Source organism: Harpegnathos saltator, unplaced genomic scaffold (assembly GCF_003227715.2).
Source record: "Harpegnathos saltator strain DR-91 unplaced genomic scaffold, Hsal_v8.6 scaffold290, whole genome shotgun sequence".
NCBI lineage: Eukaryota > Metazoa > Arthropoda > Insecta > Hymenoptera > Formicidae > Harpegnathos > Harpegnathos saltator.
This window is the reverse complement of record NW_020230084.1, coordinates 29,622-52,304: the sequence shown is the minus strand read 5'-3', so window position 1 is coordinate 52,304 and position 22,683 is coordinate 29,622. Positions and strand designations below refer to the sequence as shown.

Genomic DNA, 22,683 nt, shown 5'->3' with positions numbered 1-22,683 from the left:
CATTATTGGGATTATTATTAAAAAATTATTATTACTATTATTATATATTAATATTACGAAATACAGTTTTATGTGTATATATATATAATTACATCTCATTTTTGTATTTGCAGCGTGTCTGAGAGATATTATATTGCAAGCACAGTAGTAATCTATATATTAGAAAATGCCTTTGGTTCCCCTACGTAGTATAACCATTCAAGATATATATATATACATGGAAGTATCTCTATGCTACATTCCAAAGAAAACAAATAAAAACAAATAAAATAATCTCCTCGATGCTATTCTGAGAGCATGAAGAGAATAAAACATGAAGGTCTCTGCTGTCAGTTATATTTTTATTTAAGGTAAAGTTTACACACTTGTATATTATGTAAAATTATCACATTTGATCTTTTATATACTGAATCCAGGTAGTGATTTAACAGATTCTTTTTTTGTCTAACTTGAATTGAAAGAGTCGCAAATTGCTAGGGTGTTATCTACTGTGCTTGCAGTACATATCACCCTGTCCCGTAAATTAACATTTTCGTTAATTATCTTTACTGCGAAGTTATGACATTCCAAGAAATTTTAACATACAGATACGTATAAACATATTACTTATCTAAGAAGTACGATATATCACACTTTTAATCTTCTCGGGAGGGGGGGGGGCATATTACACCTGATCGTTGGCTTGAATGGACTAGTATCGTGTATAAGACGAAAATCGTAAGAATCTATTTATTTGCAACTTATTATTTACGACAATGTTTCACGGACTAGTAATCGGTCAACGTTGACGCTTGATCCGGAGGGAGTTTCTTCAGGCCATGATTAATCCCGTATGGCCTCAAGTGATAGATCAGATATTCTAGAACGTACATCATGTTCGGTGACACATAATGAAAGGAAACAGCGCTGTCGGAGCAACAGTTCAGACCGTCCTTGGTCTTATAGTAGATGTATTTCCAGTACCAGAAGTTCTTGTCCACATGATTAGGTATCAAGTGATGTTCTGGCACAAACGGGAAGAATCTACCGCGTCCATGGGGATCTCTCGTGTCCATCGCGTGTACACCGATCTTCTCCAGGCACTTCCCCATCTCCACGTCCTCCGCACCGCCATTGTCTGGCCGGCACTTGGTCTTATCAGGTAAACCCTCCTCTACGAATTTACGTAGACCCTCCTTGCTAAGTACATATCCCGCACCACCGCTCATGTAGCCTTGTTTTACGAAAGGTTTGAATCTGCAGCCGAAGTATAACGACGAATTCGGATTATAGGGCGACAGCATGTACCGCAGATTTTCCACCACCACGTATCTGAAAATATCGTATGTATGAATAGCTTTTAGCTTTAGGACGTGAGAGTGACGATTGTTGCGAAAACGGCAGTATACACTTACGTATCGTCGTCAGCTTTCATGAACCAATCTACCTTGTCTTTGTACTTTTCATAAGCATACTTGAATGCCTCTTTGGTTTTAGCCCATAGATTATCCCTACCTTCCTTCACCGGCAATACTACAGTAGGTAAACTGGCATCTGAAAATAAACGATAGTATGTATAAATTTATTTCACTATCGCTTCTATTCAGATGTATTTGTTAAAAATATCAGACCTTCCGCGGAACTCATAAACAGGAGTACATTGCAGCGCTTTCCCCATGTCGCCTTTACATGACGAGCTTTGCTCTGATGATTCTTCGGACCAGTCATGATCCAGCAGAGAACACGTACTCTTTTCGCCATATCCTGTGCAACTTTATCTTCCCCTTTATGAAAGTCTTCATCTTCACCATGGAATGTTACTTCAGTGTCTGGTCCAATCTAACAAGCCATTAGACAGACGGAAAATTGATAAGTCAGGTAACAAGTATAGAAGTTATCTGCATCTTACAATTCTAGACATGATATCATATCAACCTCTGCTTCCAACTCCGAGTAATGGTGAGGATCTCTGGAAAGGGCGGAGCCACCCGGAATCCAGTTGAACATATGCGGCACATCTTTCGTGGATGTAATAAGCAACAATGCCAATATGAAACCGAAAGTGACCCCAACTGCGAGAGTTAATACAAATCGCCGTCCACTTCGACCACCTACGTGTACAACTGCTCGTAAATTTCGATTACGGTTTCATTCGTTGTATCTTTACTTACAAGCTACGAGTTTATATGAGCAGAAGAATATGTGTCTATTTTCAGGTATTTAAACAAATACTCACCATCGAAACTAGGAAGCCGCTGCTGCACCATGATATACCATATAAACTGCGATTTAATTTGATAATATTATAAATATTTTAGTATGAATTACACTCTCATTCCTATTCATGTTTGCTTGTAAAAATGCGTGATATAATATTTCACTTTTGTCTTCTGAAAATATTGAGAAAAATTATACAATGATTATTTATTTTATTAATTTCATCAAAGAAAGCCTATTTTTAACAGGTATTTATTAAATATTTGAATGGGTGGCATTAAAAATAATCCATTTCTCTTATTTCAATATATGTTATAATAAAAATGATAAATGATATATCTTAGCATTAACTGATAAATAGGAATTGCATTTACAAGATACCGGTAAGCATTTACATTATATGAACCTTTTCAAACATAAAAATATTGTTTATATTCTAAAATTGCATGACAATTCCTTTATATTTTATTATTTTATGGAGTTTAAATTAATGTTATTACACAAATTAACAAATTCAATGTTACATCACTTCAATGTTAAGACAAACTCATTTAGCACCTTCGTAAATAAAACCCAAATCTTCCATGCATACCTGATAAGTCAAAAGTATCGATGAGATAAACTATCCAAGGCCATTTTTTATGAGCTCATATATAAAGCTTATAAGTTACAAAAAGATAAATGCTCTTCACAGCACATTTTTCCTCTTCTTATTTCACTTTTAACCACAAAAAGAATAGTTAAAACTGATCCTTTATATTAATATAAGGAAATGATGTTTTTGTTATTTGATACAAGATAAATTCAATTCAGCAATCAGGATCTAAAATTATAGTGCTTAGGATATGAACAGCGTTATTAGATAGTTATATAAAAAGCGATAAAGTGGCTCAAAAACTTTACAAAAGTATATCTTGCCTATAAACTTAATTTATTCAAGTTACACTTATTCTCTTAATGTACACACGACTCACAAATAAATCATATTCACAGTTTGATGTGATCTGATACTGAACTGTGTCTTTCTACTTCTAGTGCTGTTTACATACTGCTGAGTGGTATGAAACATTATCTTCGCTAAATAAGCATTTTATTACTAACATGTATTAGTGAGTTTAAACATGAACACAGATCGGTAGAAAAAGCAAACATGTTGTTCCAGCCAGTTATCATTACGCAATATAGTAATTACATGCAGCTGTACACCATGTAGGAAATAATGAGATAGGAACATGCATTCAATACAAGGTCATTCATATCCATAAAGCCATGTTGCGTATTCTCGAAAGAGCAGATATTCAAACAAGTAAAATTTAAATTATACTGCAGAAGACACACTTCACTTGTGGAAGAAATATGAAAAGGTATACTATTATAGTGTTGAACACACACACACACACAGTATGAGTTACTGTTTTATATATCAATAGATCACATGTCACTAGACGAATTTCATTAGCAAATTAAAACTTTGTCACAAATCATCAGATCATAGATGAGCGATACACGAATATGTTACCTTATTGGAGGAATTTATAAGTATAACGGAGTTATACCTATCTCTGAAAGATATATGTACTCTTATATACGTATAAAACTGTACAAACCTATGACCAATAATTATCAACAATATTTATGGCACTATGAGATAATCTCTTGTATAATCATCATTTATCTTTAAGTAATAACAAAATGCTTATTTCACCGTCACATGTTACCCATATGATTTACTGGAAAACTCGAGAGTATATGATTTTTACACAAATCCGACGCGTATATCCTCCAATCTTCTGAGAAATACTATCACTATCGTCATGCAGTGTTTACCCTGTCTAATACAGGATACAAGATTAAACGCGATAATAAGCCGCGAGATCAATTATAGATTAAGGAATTGATGTGCGTCTGCAAAACTTTCATGTTCACGGCTACATCTTCTCGCCCCGAACAAGCGTAACAAGTGCGTCTTCTCAAATGCATAATGATGGATTCGAGCCCACGATAATGTTATCATTACAACACCATTGAGCGCAACATTAAATTAAACACTCAAAATATACATACGTGTCGTTTAAGCTAACAGCAATCGTACAGTGGCCATCGTCTCACCGTCAATTTTACACGAACCACTCGTAAAAAAGTCGCTTATCATAGTCTGTTGTCCCCATTCTGACTCCTGCGTTTTCAGTGTGATACCGCATGCAGTGATAACGCTCGGTACCACGTCGGCAAAGCAAGCGTCTGTCGTGGAGGTGTTCACGATTATAACGACGCGCGTGTGCATATCATCGTCGTTGCATTTGTATTGTGCGACTCGCAACTTATCATTATCATAAACAGCGAAAAATTATATGTTTCTTTACTCTGCATACTCGCTCGCGAATTTTCGCCGAGTGTTCGTTATATCACATATTTTTTGCACGTCCATCCTGTTCCCCTCGAGCTGGCTACTCCGTCATTTCACACGGCTGATTATACACACGTGTAACCGTGCGCACGATCGAGATAACCAGATGCAAAACAAGAGCTATATACACCATACATTTATGCATCATACGTCATACGATGGCTGCGTTCAGAAAAGTTCTCATTGAGCGATTAGTGATTATTGGTCTTCACTGTTAGATCCTTATGCACTCGGACCAATAAAATCGTTGACGAATTACTCAGCCTTTGTGCAACCGTTTTGTGATTTCTGAACACAGCTAATGTTCATTGAGATAAAAAAAGTCTGTTTTTTCGAAGAGCTGAACAATAAGTTCGAGTGAAACAAGTATACTCTTATTTCACTCTCACTTATTGCAGTAGTTATAACCAATTCAGAAGTTTTCCAGAAACGAACAAACCTAAGATGTATTATGATCTGAGCTTTGATACATCACATTCTGACGCTTATTGATATCGTCGATAATATAATCGATTAATTAGAACTTTTTTGGCAGAAAATTTTACTTACCAATGGTAAAAATCTTTTTCATAATTTGTGTATAAGATAAATATTGTTTTTTGTTGAGATGATATGTGGGATAATTTATAGGTTAAAATTATATCTGAAATATACATATAAGAGCATTTTGAAGAAAAATGTTTTAAGGAACTGATTTAATTGAATTTTAGCATAGTTATGAGCGATACAGACAGAATGATGCTTTTGCTGTAAAGCGTGCAAATCGAACGTTGTTAGCCACTTTTTAGCATCCAACTAAACAATGATTATAGCAGAGATTTTTATAACAAAAATCCTACTCTTATTGTAGAGTCTTATTTTGTGAATGTTCATATAAATTAAAATTTTTTAAGCCAACACATAAGATAACTTTATTTATCAACTGAATCTTTTTGAACTAAAAGTTTGTTTAAATTCATCCATCTTACTGAATACAGATAAAGAATTTTATTAGAAATAGGAAGAAAATATAAACTCCAACACAGATTTTATATTTTTTTTTATTCAATAATATGAATAAAATGCATAATATAAAATGAGCACATTAACGGTACGATTTTTGGTACCGTGCTCTGGCACCTGGACCTCCAAATTTTTTTGGCTCGCACCTCCTTGGGTCAGCAACAAGGAGAGTACGATCATACTGAATAAGAATGTCCTTTACTTCCTTTTTACTAGCTTCGTCGACATCTGAAACATCAATCATGTAATCTTCTCTAAAAAATACTTTGCTATCATGAAAATAATATTTATCTTATAATTTCTCTTACATTTTTGATAATAAGCCACGAGTGCTTTGGAAATGGCTTGACGTATAGCATATATCTGTGCAACGTGGCCACCACCATTTACTCTGACTCTTATGTCAACTCCTGAAAACTTTTCCTGGGACACAGATACCAACAAGTATCATTATAGTTATAAGAAATACCTTCATTTAGCAACAATAAGTTTCATACTTATAACCTCAGAATTCTTGTTTCTAATCATGAATTATCATGTTCGGAATAAGTGAAACATCATAAGGTAGAGCAAACTGAGATTAAAAGTGGGAGGTAACAAATAAATAGTACTGCGAATCGATGTTGGATAGCTGTTAATATCACCTTTTCAAGTATGTTTTATATCAATTTACCTTGCCCAGAAGTAGGATAGGTTCTTGCAATTTATATTGCAAAACACGTGGTTCGACCAGCTCCAACGGTCGACCATTGACACGGAGATTTCCACGTCCGCGTTTACAATAAGCGACAGCAGTCGCGCTTTTCTAAAATATATGAAAATTTATATCAAGCACATGGCACAAACGAGAACTGCGGGCAAAATAACCTCACTTATTTTCGTCACAATCTCTTACCTTGCGTCCGAAGACTTGTACCGAATGAATCGGCTCTTTTTGTTTCTAAAAAGAGAAAAGCGTTAAGATATCAATAAAATACATTTGAAACTTATAAGATCTTGTTTGTGCGTAAAATCTTTTAAATTTTACCTTTTGCATCTTGCTCGAAAATCTCGTGCTATAGCCGAAACGGAAAAGATGTACACAATGTGAGACTACCACGTCAATCAAGCGAGAGATCGTTGGAGAAAAGAAAGCATAGACACCGACGAGGTAATATAAAGACTATTTGTAAATTGAATAAATATTTAAATAAATTGGATAAATATTTAAATAATTAAAAATTTATCTAGGATTGTAAACCCTGAATAAATTTTCGTATTGGCCAAGGGGGGCCCCAAGGGGCCCGGAGGTAATTGAAGAGCGTTTGCGGCTGCCGATACCAAGGTATTCAATACCAAGGTATCAATCATGAATCTTTTCCTCTAGCATGAACTCGTGAAAAGTGAACATTTCCATATATTTTTACAGTAGAAAATTTTCATTTCTCACGAGTTCACGTTAAAAGAAAAAATTCATGATTGATACCCAGCGCTGAAAATCCACAGTATACGTGACACAAACTATGTATTTTTAGTACTGGCAGTGAATTTCAGAACGCAGCCTGTATGTTCGAGAAGTGGGGATAAAGCTCACGTAGAAAAAGATGCACCCTGTTCTGTATATTCCCTCACGCAATGGAAGAGGAGGCAGGATGAAATTGCTTTGAGAAGAAAAAAAATGAAGAGCAAAGAGGTAATTTCAATTGAAATCTTACGAAATTATTAATCTCGTTTCTATTGTGGTTAACTAAACCAGCTGATTATTATTGGAATTGACCAATCGCGCTTGTCACCACGAATTAACGTGAAATTGCGATTGGTCAATTCCGTTGGAATAACCAGTTAAATTAACCAAGGTTGGTAAAAACGAACACAAAACCTTGGCAAAAGTGGCCCATAACGGGTCGAATCTATCGTTCGTCTTCTTCTTCAGATGTAACCCAGGTGATATTTATCCATTAGCCAGTCTAGTTGACAAATCTATCGCTCGGGGAATAATTAGGATGAAAAAACATCATACGATAATCGATTTTGTAAGATAAAAATAATCGATGTCAAAATAATCGAAATGATATTGCCCATCCCTGTTGCAAGTTTGCGAGGGTGTGAGCGTGTGAGAGGGAGAAAGAGAGAAAGCTGTTGATCGGTGATGCAATTCCAACCTCCAATCGCGGTACAGTGATATTTAACTGAACTGCTTCTAATTATATTCACCGAACAATGGAGCGTTGGAGAATTTATCATATTAGACGGCTGAAAGCAGAATTAAGAAAGAGCACTGTTGATCGGTGTTAAGTGATATTATTCCGACGGTACACTTGATGGTGCTCCGAATTATATTTGGTCAATTGGCTGTAAGAGACTTGGGTGCAATAGCGCAGGGTATCCTGTGCTTTCATATGTTGTTTATTTCATCCGTTCTATTGGTGATTCATAGTTGCAGCAGTGTGTTAACAGTCGGTAGCAATTGAATTCGAAGTATTTCGATCCGCGCTGAGAAATAAAACGCAACAGCGAGTAGTGTTATGAGTTTAAAGACGGAAATATACTCAGGCTCATCGATACATCGAGTACCGCTAGACACGTTTACGACTGGCATGTGACGGGTTGCATCAATGATGGTCGCATTCAACATCCTAACGTGCACAGGGAACTCCGATGACCGCCGCGTGATTCTTTGCTGACTGTTTTCTCTTTGACGGTGTTAGGTTAAATATGGTAAGAATACCGCACGTACTCTCATATTGCGGATCGTACACTTGTATCGAATGCATTTTATTTCTTGCTGTTGCATTGCAGGAAAATGTCAAGTGTGACAAGATAGTAATGTGGCAATAATAGTCTAGTGCTTGTCTAGTGCATGTAAGCCCCTTCAATTTTTTTTCTCATATTGCTTTAAAAACCTCTTAGAATATTCCCAATTTTTCCAGGCCGACTCTCCATCGCTGTCAAGTAAAACCTGGCTTGTTGGATGCAGCAAATGCATGCTATATAAACAAAATGCTGAGCATGCATGTACCATATACCGCATATACCATATATACACACACACACATACACACACACACTCATGCATGCATGTGGTACTGGCTCTCCATAATAGTTCCTCGTGTTTTGGTAGATGGCAGAACAAATAGCGCTTCACGGCTAAGCCCGTGCGATTCTGCTCCTTGGTTTCGTGACGTCGGAATGGACGCGAACGGGAACGGAAAATGCGTTCCCCGTTCCTCGATAGTGTATTCTTATCGGCGAGCAGCCAGCAGCGATGTGAGTCGAATGTCCGCGCTCTCGAAAGTACCTCGAGAATTAGCGTAACGCGGCGATGCAGCCACAAACAAGAACTTGCATTCACCCTTCTTCTAACCTGTTCTTCGACAGCATTCCCATACGGCAATTTTTGTTATAATTTCATCCTGATCGAAATAATACCGCCAAATACCTAATAATTGATAATAACCACAAGTAATGATACTTATAAATATATACAACATGTGTGATATACCATAGCTGTTCCCATGTGTAGTTTGCATATTGCTTTGTATTTGACTGTAGATAGTGTTTATGTAAAATGTGTCTTCTCTTGAAGAATACGCTCTGAAAGAAAAGATTATTTCTTTCGGATGTCACAGAGAGAATAAACTCAGTATAAGACAATTGTGTCCAGCAGATGGCAATTTTCTTTTGCTCATAGTGCTTCAATGATGATTACTCAAGTTTTTTTCTTACTTTTTGCCTTGTTGTTTTATTGTTTTATTTTTCTTGATGTTTCAGGAAGGAAACAGGACAGATTTGGAGTTTATTTATGATGACACTGACATACACGCCAATGAAATTGCAGAATTGTATAGCTATACAGAACAATATGAATTACAACTTAATCTTAAGGTAATATTCTGTCTTGATAAATTTTTCTCATGATAAAAGTGAGCAAAGCTAGTCAAGTTTATAGCAGAAAGGTAGATTCAATATTTATTTTTGCAAATTCCAGGCATTTGAGGATCAGATGGAGTGGTACAAGTTACGACCGTGGTGGCTAAACTTGACAAGGCCACAACAGAAGTCAGTGATCTACAAATTGTTGGATCAATTGGAGATCTCTAATAAGCAGCTTAGGATGAAGGCTGCTCGATGCATTCTTTATTTGGCTCAGGGTTGTTGGGCTGAGGTACAGTCTGACAAGGAACAACAAGACTGGACTAGGACAAACGTAATGTTACTTTATGAAGCTGGCATTTTTCCAGCATTTGTTGAACTGCTAAACATTGAGATTGAGTAAGATCGTTTGTACCTGCTAAAATCGACATGTACAAATATATTGCCTGACTTTCCTATATATATATTGAACGATTATTTGCAGAAATAGCACAACTGCTACCTCAGCAATGAGAAAGCTAGCTGTTAGTCTCGCTGATTCGATAGACTTAAGAGTCATTCTGTCCGTTTTGTACATTATAACAGAAGCTATGAGGGAAGAATTGAAAAATATCGAGCAGAGCGATTACAAGGACAATGTTGAAGCTTTCAAAGAGGACCTCGGTATGTTACTACATTTGCTCGGTGCGCCTTAATGTATCACAATCTGGGAAAGCTGCATCTCTGTAAAATACTAGTGGATAAATGTTTCCTCCGCAGTAAATCCGTACGGAGAAGAGTTACTGATTGTTAAACTTCTCGGCATGGTGACGTGCTTCTGCAGCGGCTCAGCGCCACATTTTCCCATGAAGAAGGTTCTTTTGCTTCTGTGGAAGCTAATCTTGGTCTCTCTTGGCGGCATCGACACGCTCAGAGAGTTGAAGAAGCAATATCGCGAGGAGGCCGGTCTCGACACGCAACAAGAAGATACTATCGAGGTCGCCAGAACTATGAGGGCCAGCTCTCCGCCCATGAGTGCGGCAGATCTAATTGAAACGCAGAATCAAAAGAGGAACAATCGACCGTTTCGTCGGGTAATTCAACATTGATCTGAAATTGCCATATATATATATATATATATATATATATATATATATATATATATATATATATATATATATATAGCTCGCGGTAACGCTCGCGTGCAGCTCTTACATCGTCAGATGCTTTCCAGAGTCTGATGAAACAAAGCTCGTTGGATGATCCAGGCTTAGGTATGGAATACGAAGGAGGGGAACCTGCAAACAATACTGCAACGAACGAGGGTGACGGTGAACTGATCGTATTCCTGGGGCCTGGCGGACCTGGCAGTTGGAACCAGACGTATTACGAAGATCAGAATAACCAGTCGCAATTGAGGCCAAGTACTCCGCAGCTTATAAAGGGAAAGGGTAAGATCTTACCTCGGTTCTGCCAATTCGTGTCTGATGTTAATTTACGACATCGCTGATTAGGTTTACCTTGGACACCCAAGGTGAGGCAAAAAGATGTAGACAGTTTCCTGGAAGTCGCGAGACTGAAATTCGTCGGTTATAAGTTACAAGGCGACAGGGAGAGTTTAGCGGGTTTGCCTCAACCAATTCACGAAGGCGTTACTACCCTGAAAAAGGTATCTTTACATGTCTTCTTATCTAGATATTTTCTATCGTAGTACCCCCCGTACGGCACATGTACTGATATACTGATTGCTATATATTTTAGCATATGTACACGTCTCTAGCTGAAACTCAAATACGAAAGGAGGAGGAGATAGCGAGAAATCCGATGAGCACTTCGGAACCGCCACTTCGTCAGACACCGACGGAGATTCTTTATCAAGCCATATTACCGAATTTACCGCAGTACATGATCGCGTTGCTGAAGATATTGCTCGCTGCTGCACCAACTAGTAAATCTAAGTCGGACAGTATTAATATCCTGGCTGACGTGTTGCCGGAGGAAATGCCGTGAGTACGAACAATAATGTGTGACAGTTACATGCCTGTACTTTCTACAGGATGTTAAATAACTTGTCTCTTTTCATTTATTGATATAATTTTATGATACTAGAGTGTGATTGGTTGTCATATCTACTCGCGTTTTTAGAATGACGGTGCTGCAGTCGATGAAACTAGGAATCGATGTTAACCGGCACAAAGAGATAATTGTTAAAGCTGTTTCCGCAATTTTATTACTGTTACTTAAGCACTTGAAATTGAATCACATATACCAGTTCGAATTTATGTCGCAGCATTTAGTGTTCGCCAATTGCATACCTCTTGTATTGAAGTTCTTAAACCAAAACATCATAGCTTATATTGAAGCGAAGAATGTGTAAGTACAAACGCGATTGCGAAACCGCGATTTTCTTCCGGTCGTACGTACTCCGACTCCGACTCTAGACGTAACCGCTGATTTGTATCGCCGTAGTATTCCTATTCTGGACTTCCCCATGTGCGTCATCGGTGATCAACCGGAGTTAACCACCGAAAGTCTTGAAATCGGTCACAGTCAAAGCTTCTCCTGGAGGAACGTTTTCTCTTGCATTAATTTGCTAAGAATTCTGAACAAATTAACCAAGTGGAAACACAGTAGAATAATGGTGAGTCAGTTAGCTAAAATTGCTCATATCAGAGAGATTGCAATTATACGGAAGAAGAAAAAAAAAGAGATAATTAACACGCGCTCGATTCATTCACACACACACAGATGTTGGTTGTTTTCAAATCAGCGCCCATTTTAAAACGCACGTTGAAAGTTCGACATGCGATGATGCAGTTATATGTATTAAAATTATTGAAAATGCAAACCAAGTACCTCGGTCGACAGTGGAGGAAGACGAACATGAAGACCATTAGTGTAATTTATGCGAAGGTCCGACATCGTCTGAACGACGACTGGGCGTATGGCAATGGTAATTAATTTGAAGTATTTTCGACGATAGCGAAATTGACAAGTGCATGAGAATCACATGTCCTAATCACGTCGATCGATTAGATTTAGAAGCGCGGCCGTGGGACTTCCAAGTGGAAGAGTGCGAGCTGCGCACCTGCGTCGATCAGTTCAATAATCGAAGATATTCGAATGCACCGAGAGACGAGGAGCTGGAGCCGGTCGACGCGTCAGTCACGTCGGTGCTCGGTGCGAGCGTGGAATTGACGGAGGAATTTAAACAACACTACGAATTGTGGTTGCAGCAGGAAGTATTTCAGAGGAGTATCAATTGGGACGAACTGCTGGACCCCGCGGCGTGTGAAATTTAAGTTTGTTAATAAGTGTGAAACGCGTATAGAAATCGTATTTTCATTAAATCACAGACCTCGAATGAAATTTCGACGTTTCTACGAATTACATGGCGTTGTGAGAAGTGTTCAAGAGAAAAAGAAAGAATGAAAGGATAGAAGGAGAGGAAGAACATTGCCATATCGACTCTGCAAAAGTTTCAGACAAGTTGCATTTGGTACCGCGGTAAATGGTCCTATTCTGAAAAAAAGGAAGATTTAGCGAAGAAACTGGCGTCTTTCAACACGATTACTTCCGGTGAAACGTGCATAACGTTTCGGATTTCTTTTGTATTCAATTTGTGCAATGTGCAAATGCTTGTAGTCATTTCTTTATCGTTAGATATCGCTAATTTTACGCAAACGTACTTCCCTCTCTCGTCATGATTATCGGGACGTAACGCGCGTTTTAGTAAAGTACCTTGATTCTCTCGCCGTTAACGATCTGGATTTCCCTGACTTAAAAGTCAGTGTGCATCGTAACATAATTTACACGTACCGATACGCCAAATTCAATTTTCCTACATTTTATATGTTTTCTACATGTTCGCGACCCTTTCTACATCATGTCTGGTACAATGAACTCGGAGAGAATTTTAATGTACGAGTGCAGAGGCTATCTTACTTCTTCTCGATCTGCACCATATTTTATAACATTATAACTATTACATATAAATATTCGCATATATCTTCGGCTCACCATTAATCATGACATCAATTTGTATCTATATATTCATGTATAGTTGGTCTTATCGTATAAGGGAGAGCTGAATAATAGCAGGATTTTAGGGAGTCGTGAAATATAGTGTAAAATGCAGGATGATTGGCTGTCGCTTATCTTGATACACGTAAATTAAGGATTTTTCACAGTAGGTACAAACACACACATATACCTACACGACACACATACACACACATTTACACATGGCAATTCAACTTTCCCTTATTTATAGTCATTGTAATTGGATAATCTCAAAAATTCTAGTATTGTATAATTTATGTTATTAAAGATCTTGTACAGAGTACGCGATTGGCATCATGTTTAAATCATTAAGGTTTAATAAAACTGATCTACATAATTAGGAAGTGCGAAATTTATTTCATCGCAAGAGCAATCAGGATATACTCTTGAATTGTTTTGACGTTTTGACCTCCGATGCGAGATTTTGATAAAAAACCAAACAAAATATAGGAACATAGAGACGAAACATAGAAACAATTGTAAATCAGATATATATAAAAAGACAGATGTATATATATATATATAAAAATATTATATAAAACTGTAGAAATAGATCGAGTGTCAAACTTTCGGAATGTGACAATCACAGGTTTTTTCATATGTTCAGCTAAGTCGTAGATTTATGTCGAGATTTGTACTTTGCACGAGCATGAATCTTTCGCGCGGCAGACGATGTTAATGTCACGGTTTCACCCATTTGTACGAACCATAGTAAGCAAAATTATTTTCCTTTGCCATATCGTCAGCTTCTTTCGGTCCTCGAGATCCGTACCTGAAATATTCAATGAAGAATCAGATGTTTTGCGATAGTCATTTGAAAAATATTTGTTCCGCTTGCATATTACATGCCACTCACTTGTAAAGTATCGGCCGGATTTTCTCCTTGTCGATCCGGTGCAGCAATGGTGTGAATATGCGCCACGCTTCATTCAATTCGTCGCTTCGCACGAAATGCATTTGCGATCCGCAAAACACGTCCAGGATTAACCTTTCGTACGCATCCGGTAATTTCAAGCCCTACAAAAAATATGGTACGTTCTTCGGTCGTCCTTCGTCGACGCAACTTGTCGCGCTCTATCATATCGTTAACCTAGAGCTAAGCTTCGTTCTTTGATTCTTGCGTAAGTTGCTCACCTTGTATCTATTGCTGTAAGTGAGATCCAATTCCGTTTCCTCCATGTCGAACGTGATACCGGGTGACTTTGTCATCATTTTGACGTACAACGCTTCGCCAGGCTGCACCCTTATCACCAACTCGTTCCTCTTCGCCTTCCCGTCGAAGATGTCGCCAGGTACATCCTGATACTGGACCCTGACTTCGGCCTTTCGTTCGTTCAGAGCTGCGACACGTCGCCAACGTTAGAGGAGACAGTCCGTCGTTCGCCAAGCGAAGGATCTCCTCCGAGTACATTTACCTTTCCCGCACCTGAGGATGAACGGTACTCCGTCCCATCTTTCGTTGTTTATCTTCAACACGGCGAATGCGAAGGTCGGCGTGTTGGAGTCGGACGGCACCGTGGGATCGTCCAAGTAGCTTAAACGCGCACTCGGATCCTCCGCTTCCGGATCGCCGACGTACTGACCGAGGACCACTTGCTCGAGCTCCAGTTCCTTGATGCACCGCAGAACCTTCACCTTCTCGTTCCTGATGTCGTCCGGGTGGCACGATACGGGCTTCTCCATAGCCACCAGAGACAAGATCTGCAGCAGATGATTCTGCATCACGTCGCGAATGATGCCGAACTCGTCGAAGTAGCCGCCTCTACCCTCGGTGCCGAACGGCTCCTTGAAAGTGATCTGCACCGAGGCTATATTGTCCCTGTTCCACGTCGGGTTGAACACTCGGTTGCCGAAGCGCAGGGTCATCAGGTTCTGTACCATCTCTTTGCCGAGGTAATGATCGATACGATAGACCTGCTCTTCGCTGAACAGCGACGCTAAGTGATCGGAGAGCACTTTCGACGAGGCTGCGTCGAAGCCAAACGGCTTCTCGATGATGACCCTCGTCCATCCTCTGCAAGTTTATCGTGAATTTTAGCTGGAAGCTGCCTCATAAAGGGAGCAACTTGAAGGCGCTCTCATTTCTCTCTCTCTCTCTCTCTCTCTCTCTCTCTCTCTCTCTCTCTCTCTCTCTCTCTCTCTCTCTCTCTTTCTCTCTCTGCGAGGTAATTAAATGAATTCACGGAGAACATTCTCCTGATATCGTGAGTGCTACGGGGAATATGCTGAATGCTTGATAGGATCATTCCTCAATTTATTGCTACTTCTACAAATTTCAAGGGTCACACATTGCTTACTTGTCTCCCATACAGGCATTTTTGATGTGCACCGTTGCGTTGTGGAAGACGGTCGGCGGCAGCGCCAAGTAAAAGATCCTGTGCGCGACGTTCCCCTGCTCGTGTTTCTTTAATTCGTTATTCAGCCTCTGGAAGTCTTCGTGCGAGTCATACGTGCCGGAGACGTAATGATTCAACTTCCAAAATTCGTCGCACTTCCCGGCCTCGTACGACTTCACATTCATGTACGGCTCGCACTTCTCGCGCAGTTTCTGCAGCGTCAACGGCGACCTGGCGTAGCCGACGAATGCGGTGGGTTTCGGCAGGAGACTGTCCCGGAAGAGACACCAGAGGACCGGGTAGATCTTCTTCTTGGCGAGATCACCCTTTTTTCGTCGCCAACATGCGTCTCATTAGTGTCTCATTAATAAAATCGCTCGACGGAATCGAACGTTGAGAAAATGTGTCTGTGAAACGCGTGAATCTCGACATTTGAAAATAAAATTTTCGCCCAATTATTCGCGCTTTCGAATTTACATTTGGTCGCGTCACTGATCGTTTCTACGCGGAAAAAATACTCTATTTGTGTAGCTCGTTTCCTGCCATCTAAGGGAAAGAAATGATTCACGTAACTGACGACTTCTATCTAACGATTTATTATCTAACGACCAGACGAAGATACGACAGAAAGATTCGTGTGGAAAATTCTTTTGGAAGATTTCTTCACTTGTTCTCTCCCCCGACTTGACTGTCCCAAACGAATTTCAATGCGGCCGAATACTTCTCCGATTTTTTCTCTGTACTCTAGACTGCTCTTGAAAAAGTTGCAAACTTACAGACGCCCCGAGAATAATGAACACATGAGGAATATGCCTGTCGAAGTGAGTCCCTTCCAAATGGTCCATCTCGTTTGACTTGAGAGATTGCCTGATGTACAGCAGGCTCTCCTCCGTCGATATCTCTAGGAAATTATTAATATCACGTATTGTTGCGTATCCATGCACACGAATACATTACATTTTATAATGCACATTGTACTATATTTCCGGAGCTTTATGTAACGCACATGTCATTACGATATGGTGTATCTACTGTGTATAAACTTTCGTTAGTCAAAAGTTGCATTATTCCTTCGTACTTTAAATACTCTTTACAATTAGTCGCTCAACGAATGCATGCATTGAAACTATACAAACGACCTCCAACATATTTATTACTGAATAAAAGAAATAATTTAAATTTTAATAGCAGATTCTTCTCTCTCTCTCTCTCTCTCTCTCTCTCTCTCTCTCTCTCTCTCTCTCTCTCTCTCTCTCTTTCAAATAAATTTGACGCAAAAAAACGTGAAAGAATAAACGTGAAGAAATAAACGATGTTTTGAAAAAAAAACCGACATTGTGTAACATGCAATGTTGCATAATGTAATTATTATATTCATTACATATCATATCGATGAAGGTAGCTGCCAAAATTACTGTTATTGTTATTATTAAAAAAAGAAAGAAAAGAAATTTCTCCATTATTATATCGATCATCGAGACTGCATGAAAAAATTATAGTATTTTCTTTTGTATTAATTTCTATTTTTGTACTACACTACGTGTTATTTTTAAACTTGCAGTTGACTCGTATAATTTATATGAAACTAGCGTCATGAAGATATACCATCGCTTTACTTATATCGTAAAATAATATTTAGATATTCATGAAAGTTGGCCGGTACGTAGACGAAGCTTTAACGATATTTCTTGCATGTTTATTTGTATAACATTTTGATCGTACGATAATCGTAACATTGACTGCGTTATGACTACGTATCTCGAATTACATATATATTGATCTTTATTATTATTTCGGTTTTAGATATGACCGCGCAGCGTCACAATTTCTACTTTTTATTTTGACTCACATTCGATCGGCCGTACAATGTTACTCCAACGTGAAAATTGAACTGTACAGGTTTAGTCCGAAATAAGCAGTCAGAATCTTTGTCGTACAATAACATGAAGATATTTGCCAAAATATTCCAAATGTATCATGGAAACAATTTTTAATGACAATGTACTTTTATTGTCCTTTTCTCTGTACGTACATCCGTAAGATTTTTACGAGATTATCTATTTAACGTCTAAAAAAAAATAAATTACTTGTGAATTATTGCGTGTAATATTTCACATCTTGAAAAAAATATACCTACTGAATTTATTTCAACAGTTCATCGTACTTCAAAGTTTAAAAATCAAAAATAATACAGAAGAAAAGGATAATTTCAACATGTGCCCTCGAAAAAGTTTTGGATTTACTCGCAAACAGTGCAATTTTCTTTTTTATATAATATTGATTAGTAGCTCTTTCGATTAGTACTTCGAACTTGCCAGTTGTCAGTTACATCTTAGTACAAAAGATAAGTGCGATTCGACGTTTGAACTTACTCGGGAGATTCTTCGCAGTTTTCATGGTTCCGCAGGTTGCAAAGTTGAAAGGACACTAAATGAGCCGTGCAATCGATTATTTATAAAAATTGAATTCGCTGATCTTTCTCGGCAATCCAGCCACTTCAGCTGCGACGCGTTGACTGAGCGTCAAGTCGACCTGCCGTGTATCTTGGCATTCTTCGAAAAACATGAACGCTTGCGAGGTAATTGTGAACGATCCTAGATAAACAGCTTAAGCCAATCGGCCCGTTTGCTGTTAATGCTTTCCTTTCCCTCCTTTTTCCGTAAGTATCTTCGTACGCGCATAATTTCGTATTTTTACGTTAAACGGAGTTTTATGCGAGTATATAATTAATGCTAATTATTCTTGCCGAGTGCACATACGTCCGTGACATTCGGCCTTAAAAGAAAAAAAGGACAGGAAAACAAAAAATATCGACGAAGACACGCGCGAGCAGGTAAAAGTCAACAAAATATCTGCCCGTGCACTAATTAGAAGCGTATTGAAGTAAAATGACCATCCACGCTATTATGTAACGATGTGTTACGCGGAGAAGTTATAGTCAAGGATATCTGACGGTAATGACGCAAAAAGAATGAGCATATATCTTTGGCGGATGTACAAAGTGAACGAAAGTCGATACATGTAAGACATTTTTTTTCCTCTTCTCCTTCTTCTTCTTTGTTATCGTCGTTTTTTCTCTGTATCTTTTTCTTATAGACATCTATCTGTTTCAGGATATGGATTCAGGATGGTTCGGGATTCAGGATATCAGCCTACATGGAAAAGAAAATGTCGGGTCGTATAACGTCTCCGTGTTATCGCAACTGGAAACTCTTGTCTGAACATTTATCTGCCTTAAAACTCGGCAAAGATACCTGAGAGCAATTTAATGTGTAGAAACCTCCAGGTAGGAATCTTTTCTTTTCCGCAATCGAATTTTCTGCCAAGACTCAAGTAACAGGAATTCAGCTAGATCGAGTTCTCCTTTTTCCGCACACGCTGTTTCTCTTTCTTCCATATTCCGTTACGAACCTTTTTAGACATCTTTAATAAAAACCGGTTGCATCGGAACGTTGAATCAAATTCAATGACCGCAGAGATAATCACTCAGCGACGATCACTCAAATTGCTCATAATTGCTGACTGGATACACAGCAAAAGAAACGTCTCGTTTATGTGACAGTCCAGCAGGGACTAAACGAAAACTCATAAGGAATTTCATCAGGGTTCATCAGGAATGATATCTCTGTCGCAAAGAACGAAAATTCACTTGGTTACGTGAAAAATTCGATTGAAATAAATAAATAATTAGGAACAATAAAGTGAACACAGACCTCTCTTGTAGGAACAAGAATCTTCTCCTCTAAGGATAGGAATCTTTTTGTCCCCACGAGAGCAAATTTTTATCTAATCTGCAGACAATAGGAGATCTATTTGAACGAACCGAATCTTTTGTCCCTGTGATATGGCGTCTCTGTTCATAAACTTATCATGTGAAACCAAGGAATGTATAATATATATTCAAGCTAACTTGTAACGCTAATGGGTAACGCTTAAGACATCATTTATTTCATAATCACTTTGATATTATACAAATGCGAGTCAGAACGCGAAAAGTTAAGTTAAGAAACTTAAGAAGCAAAACAAGAACGTTGACTCCATTCGATCAAAGTTTGATGACGATGAAAAATTCGCCGGTCAGAGTGGCGAAATCACAATTTTCCATCGTCGCGAATTATTTTACAATATTCACGAAGCTCGATCGAGATTGTCAATTACGTGAAATAGATTTCTATCTCTTCGCAGAGATAGAACTGATAAAAATTGAGCAAATCGCAGATTGTTATTCGAAACATTTCTTATCTTCGTCACGCTCGCTCTCTCTCTCTCTCTCTCTCTCTCTCTCTCTCTCTCTCTCTACTTGTATTTAAAATATATTTTATTGTTATAAAAATTACAAAACTTCTTCCCCGTACAATTAAAGAGAAAGAAGCCCATAATTATTATTACAAGTTAATATAAACAATCATTTACGCAGTAAATTCTTCAAGTACCTGAAATTATTTTTTTTTCCAAATAAATGTTGCATTCACTCTGGCGTTATTAACATCAACGAGCAACGAACTTTTACGAGAGGCGATCAACGCGATTGACGGACAGATTAGATACGTAATTGCACCCTTGTGCAACATTGTGTTGTGCAATATGCCAGCGGCATTAAATTAATGACACGGACCTACTTTTTAAACTGGCCTGAAATGAATCACACCGACGACTGCGAAACGCTTTCTTTCTACAGGAGATTACGTTGTTCCCCTTCTTCGATTTTCACAATGTTACGATTCGGTTCGGCGACACGACACGAGAAAAAAAGACGACTCACCGTCGTCGTCGTAGAATACAATACCTTCGTCATTCTCGATTCCCGATGCTCCTCGACCGGGCAACCTATTGTTGTAATTATCAGAGAAAGATCTGACAAGCTCGACCTGTCGCAAATCCCGCTTGAGAGCTACCGTATATATTACCGCCGTTTACATCTCGCGATAACAAGCACACGGCCAGTGTGCGTGCCGTCATTTATCGCGCGGATATTATTTTCTCCGTGTCCGAATAGAATTCTTCCTTGGCGCGTGAGACTGCGTGAGAGAAGGAGAGAGAGAGAGAGAGAGAGAGAGAGAGAGAGAGAGAGAGAGTGAGAATAATAAAAAAGATCGTACGATCTTATCGCCGAGTTTCCACATAGAACGCAGCCTTATGACGGTCGCGCGCGACTCGTCACGCTTTAATCACGCGAACACGCGATTCCGTTTTATCTGCGACGCGGTGAGCCTTCGCACTCGAAGTCCACCGATATCCAAGTAGAATTCGAAAATAGCCGCGCATTTGAAATCGCGAAGTGACCTCCGCCGCCTTGCAGTCTAACATGCAGCTAAGTCGCTGTCATACTCCCGATCGTCTATTTTCTACGTTGTCTTGTGTATCTTTGATTTCAAAATCGATCACTTCCGTGCACGGGGTATACGCCTATGATTTTTCTTCGTCCGAAATGTTTCGACACAGCAATTGTTTCACGCGTCAGCGTTCGCGTTTGTTCGGCTTTAAACGCGCGCTTTAAATAAACGCGTCTCATTCGTCGAGCATATTCTCGACGAACGCGAATGGTATTTCGCGTTCATAAGGAATTTCATCGCATCGTCATGATGATCACTGCATTAAATCCGTTTTGTACCTCGGTCGTACAATGCGACGTTAATTTCAACTTTGGGCGATCATCGGAAAACGCATTATCCGCGGCCGGATTAACGTTCGTTAACGTCAAACGGCGCGAGGACTTGAGGGAACTCGACTAAAGTCACGCGACTGCGTAACGTACGAGACACTCTGAGCTGCTGAGTCATTATTATTTATGTTCTAGTCACGCTGCATTATCACGTCCGTAAGCTCAGCGCACCGCAAAAAATCAGGAGAATTAACGCGGTAAAATCGGTCGACGTGTCGCGTGAACTAAGAAAAAGAAACTCACTAACGAAATCGTCACGTGAATTCAGCGAGCTTAACATTTCACAGGGAAACAACACATAGGTGTGGTTAGTGACAGTATATTAGTACATTTAGAGGCAAAAACGATCATTCTGCGATATTGCATTTAATTAAATTAAATTAAATAAAGACAGATAACCACGTTTATAGCGCGTCAGGTGCGAGTCACGAGTGCACACCACCATGTCTATTCTTAGTTGCGAAAATGCAATAATTGTGCGAAACGCGAAACATTCCTCCGCGTCGATAATATCGGAGGAACAAAGTCGGGAGAAAAGATTCCGCGGTAAAATTTCTCTCGAGCAAAACTCACTTCTTCTGTGTTCCGCCATCGTTGTTCTTCGTTTCACGTGGAAGTTCAGCTGTCTGCGAAAATTCGTCGCTTCTTCACGCCAGCGTTCTCGAACGACGAGCGACCTTGCCGCCAAAATGACACACCTCACGCACAAATTGGAGGTTAAATGCGCGGAGTAATATACCGCTCTGCACCAAGGCGAGGTGTGGTGTACCCGTTCCCTCAAGGAGTCCCCCCTCTCTGTATTTCGCCGACGATCTCCTGATTCCCCCGTAGGCAAAAATCGCCATTCGATTCCCTCCCCACGTCGCGATCCGCGATTTGTTCTTTTATTATTTTATCGTCGCGATCCCGAAAACTATAACGAGCACTAGAATACAATTTTGAGAGTCGTTTAACGCGATTTACGCAATATTCCCCACTCTACGTAAAACCTGTTTCTCTCTCTATACTCTCGCGCACTCTGCATGAGTACGCGCGTTTGTTCCCGGCAGAGGAAGAAAGCAATAAAATCATGTTCCCAAATCGAAATCTTCAAAAGAACGAATCTACTCGAAATTCGGAAAACCAGTCAGTGTGTATTCGCGCGCTGTAAAAGTCAATTCGAATGTAATGTGATTTGAGGTAACGCA

General features: G+C 39.1%; 4 protein-coding genes across 11 annotated transcripts; 1 reads left to right on the top strand and 3 right to left on the bottom strand.

Annotated features, from left to right (window-relative positions):
• Nucleotides 1–641: 641 nt before the first annotated feature.
• Nucleotides 642–4,736, bottom strand: C1GalTA (Glycoprotein-N-acetylgalactosamine 3-beta-galactosyltransferase 1). Of its 4 annotated transcripts, none has more exons than XM_011138414.3 (7): nt 4,261–4,736; nt 2,789–2,914; nt 2,216–2,369; nt 1,915–2,102; nt 1,611–1,818; nt 1,395–1,533; nt 642–1,311 (listed from the first exon to the last, which is right to left on the bottom strand). In XM_011138414.3, exons 3-7 carry the CDS (start codon nt 2,244–2,246, stop codon nt 768–770), a joined length of 1,110 nt encoding a protein of 369 aa, XP_011136716.1. In that variant the 5' UTR covers nt 2,247–2,369; nt 2,789–2,914; nt 4,261–4,736; the 3' UTR covers nt 642–767. The 4 variants fall into 4 exon arrangements, with proteins under 4 accessions (XP_011136716.1, XP_019696186.1, XP_011136715.1 ...); XM_019840627.2 differs by having other exon boundaries at nt 1,915–2,090; nt 4,261–4,733; XM_011138413.3 differs by lacking the exon at nt 2,789–2,914.
• A 925-nt stretch (nt 4,737–5,661) lies between these two features.
• On the bottom strand, nt 5,662–6,755 carry LOC105181556 (40S ribosomal protein S16). The gene is made up of 5 exons (XM_011138416.3): nt 6,633–6,755; nt 6,501–6,545; nt 6,279–6,410; nt 5,914–6,028; nt 5,662–5,833 (listed from the first exon to the last, which is right to left on the bottom strand). Exons 1-5 carry the CDS (start codon nt 6,639–6,641, stop codon nt 5,688–5,690), a joined length of 447 nt encoding a protein of 148 aa, XP_011136718.1. The 5' UTR covers nt 6,642–6,755; the 3' UTR covers nt 5,662–5,687.
• A 789-nt stretch (nt 6,756–7,544) lies between these two features.
• Nucleotides 7,545–13,835, top strand: Strip (striatin interacting protein). 2 transcript variants are annotated; one of them, XM_011138420.3, is made up of 13 exons: nt 7,545–8,302; nt 8,706–8,851; nt 9,356–9,469; nt 9,573–9,856; nt 9,942–10,120; nt 10,217–10,530; nt 10,671–10,887; nt 10,951–11,105; nt 11,198–11,442; nt 11,582–11,809; nt 11,906–12,077; nt 12,185–12,389; nt 12,473–12,738. In XM_011138420.3, the coding sequence occupies exons 2-13, from the start codon at nt 8,774–8,776 to the stop codon at nt 12,736–12,738; spliced, it is 2,457 nt and encodes an 818-aa protein (XP_011136722.1). In that variant the 5' UTR covers nt 7,545–8,302; nt 8,706–8,773. The 2 variants fall into 2 exon arrangements, with proteins under 2 accessions (XP_011136722.1, XP_025155521.1); XM_025299736.1 differs by lacking the exons at nt 7,545–8,302; nt 8,706–8,851 and adding an exon at nt 8,858–9,046 and having other exon boundaries at nt 12,473–13,835.
• Nucleotides 13,833–22,471, bottom strand: Zw (glucose-6-phosphate 1-dehydrogenase Zw). Of its 4 annotated transcripts, none has more exons than XM_011138418.3 (7): nt 22,070–22,470; nt 16,611–16,735; nt 15,796–16,160; nt 14,914–15,512; nt 14,633–14,838; nt 14,355–14,515; nt 13,833–14,270 (listed from the first exon to the last, which is right to left on the bottom strand). In XM_011138418.3, the coding sequence occupies exons 1-7, from the start codon at nt 22,086–22,088 to the stop codon at nt 14,180–14,182; spliced, it is 1,566 nt and encodes a 521-aa protein (XP_011136720.1). In that variant the 5' UTR covers nt 22,089–22,470; the 3' UTR covers nt 13,833–14,179. The 4 variants fall into 4 exon arrangements, with proteins under 4 accessions (XP_011136720.1, XP_011136719.1, XP_025155522.1 ...); XM_011138417.3 differs by lacking the exon at nt 22,070–22,470 and adding an exon at nt 18,207–19,216; XM_025299737.1 differs by lacking the exon at nt 22,070–22,470 and adding an exon at nt 17,684–17,870.
• Nucleotides 22,472–22,683: the final 212 nt, after the last annotated feature.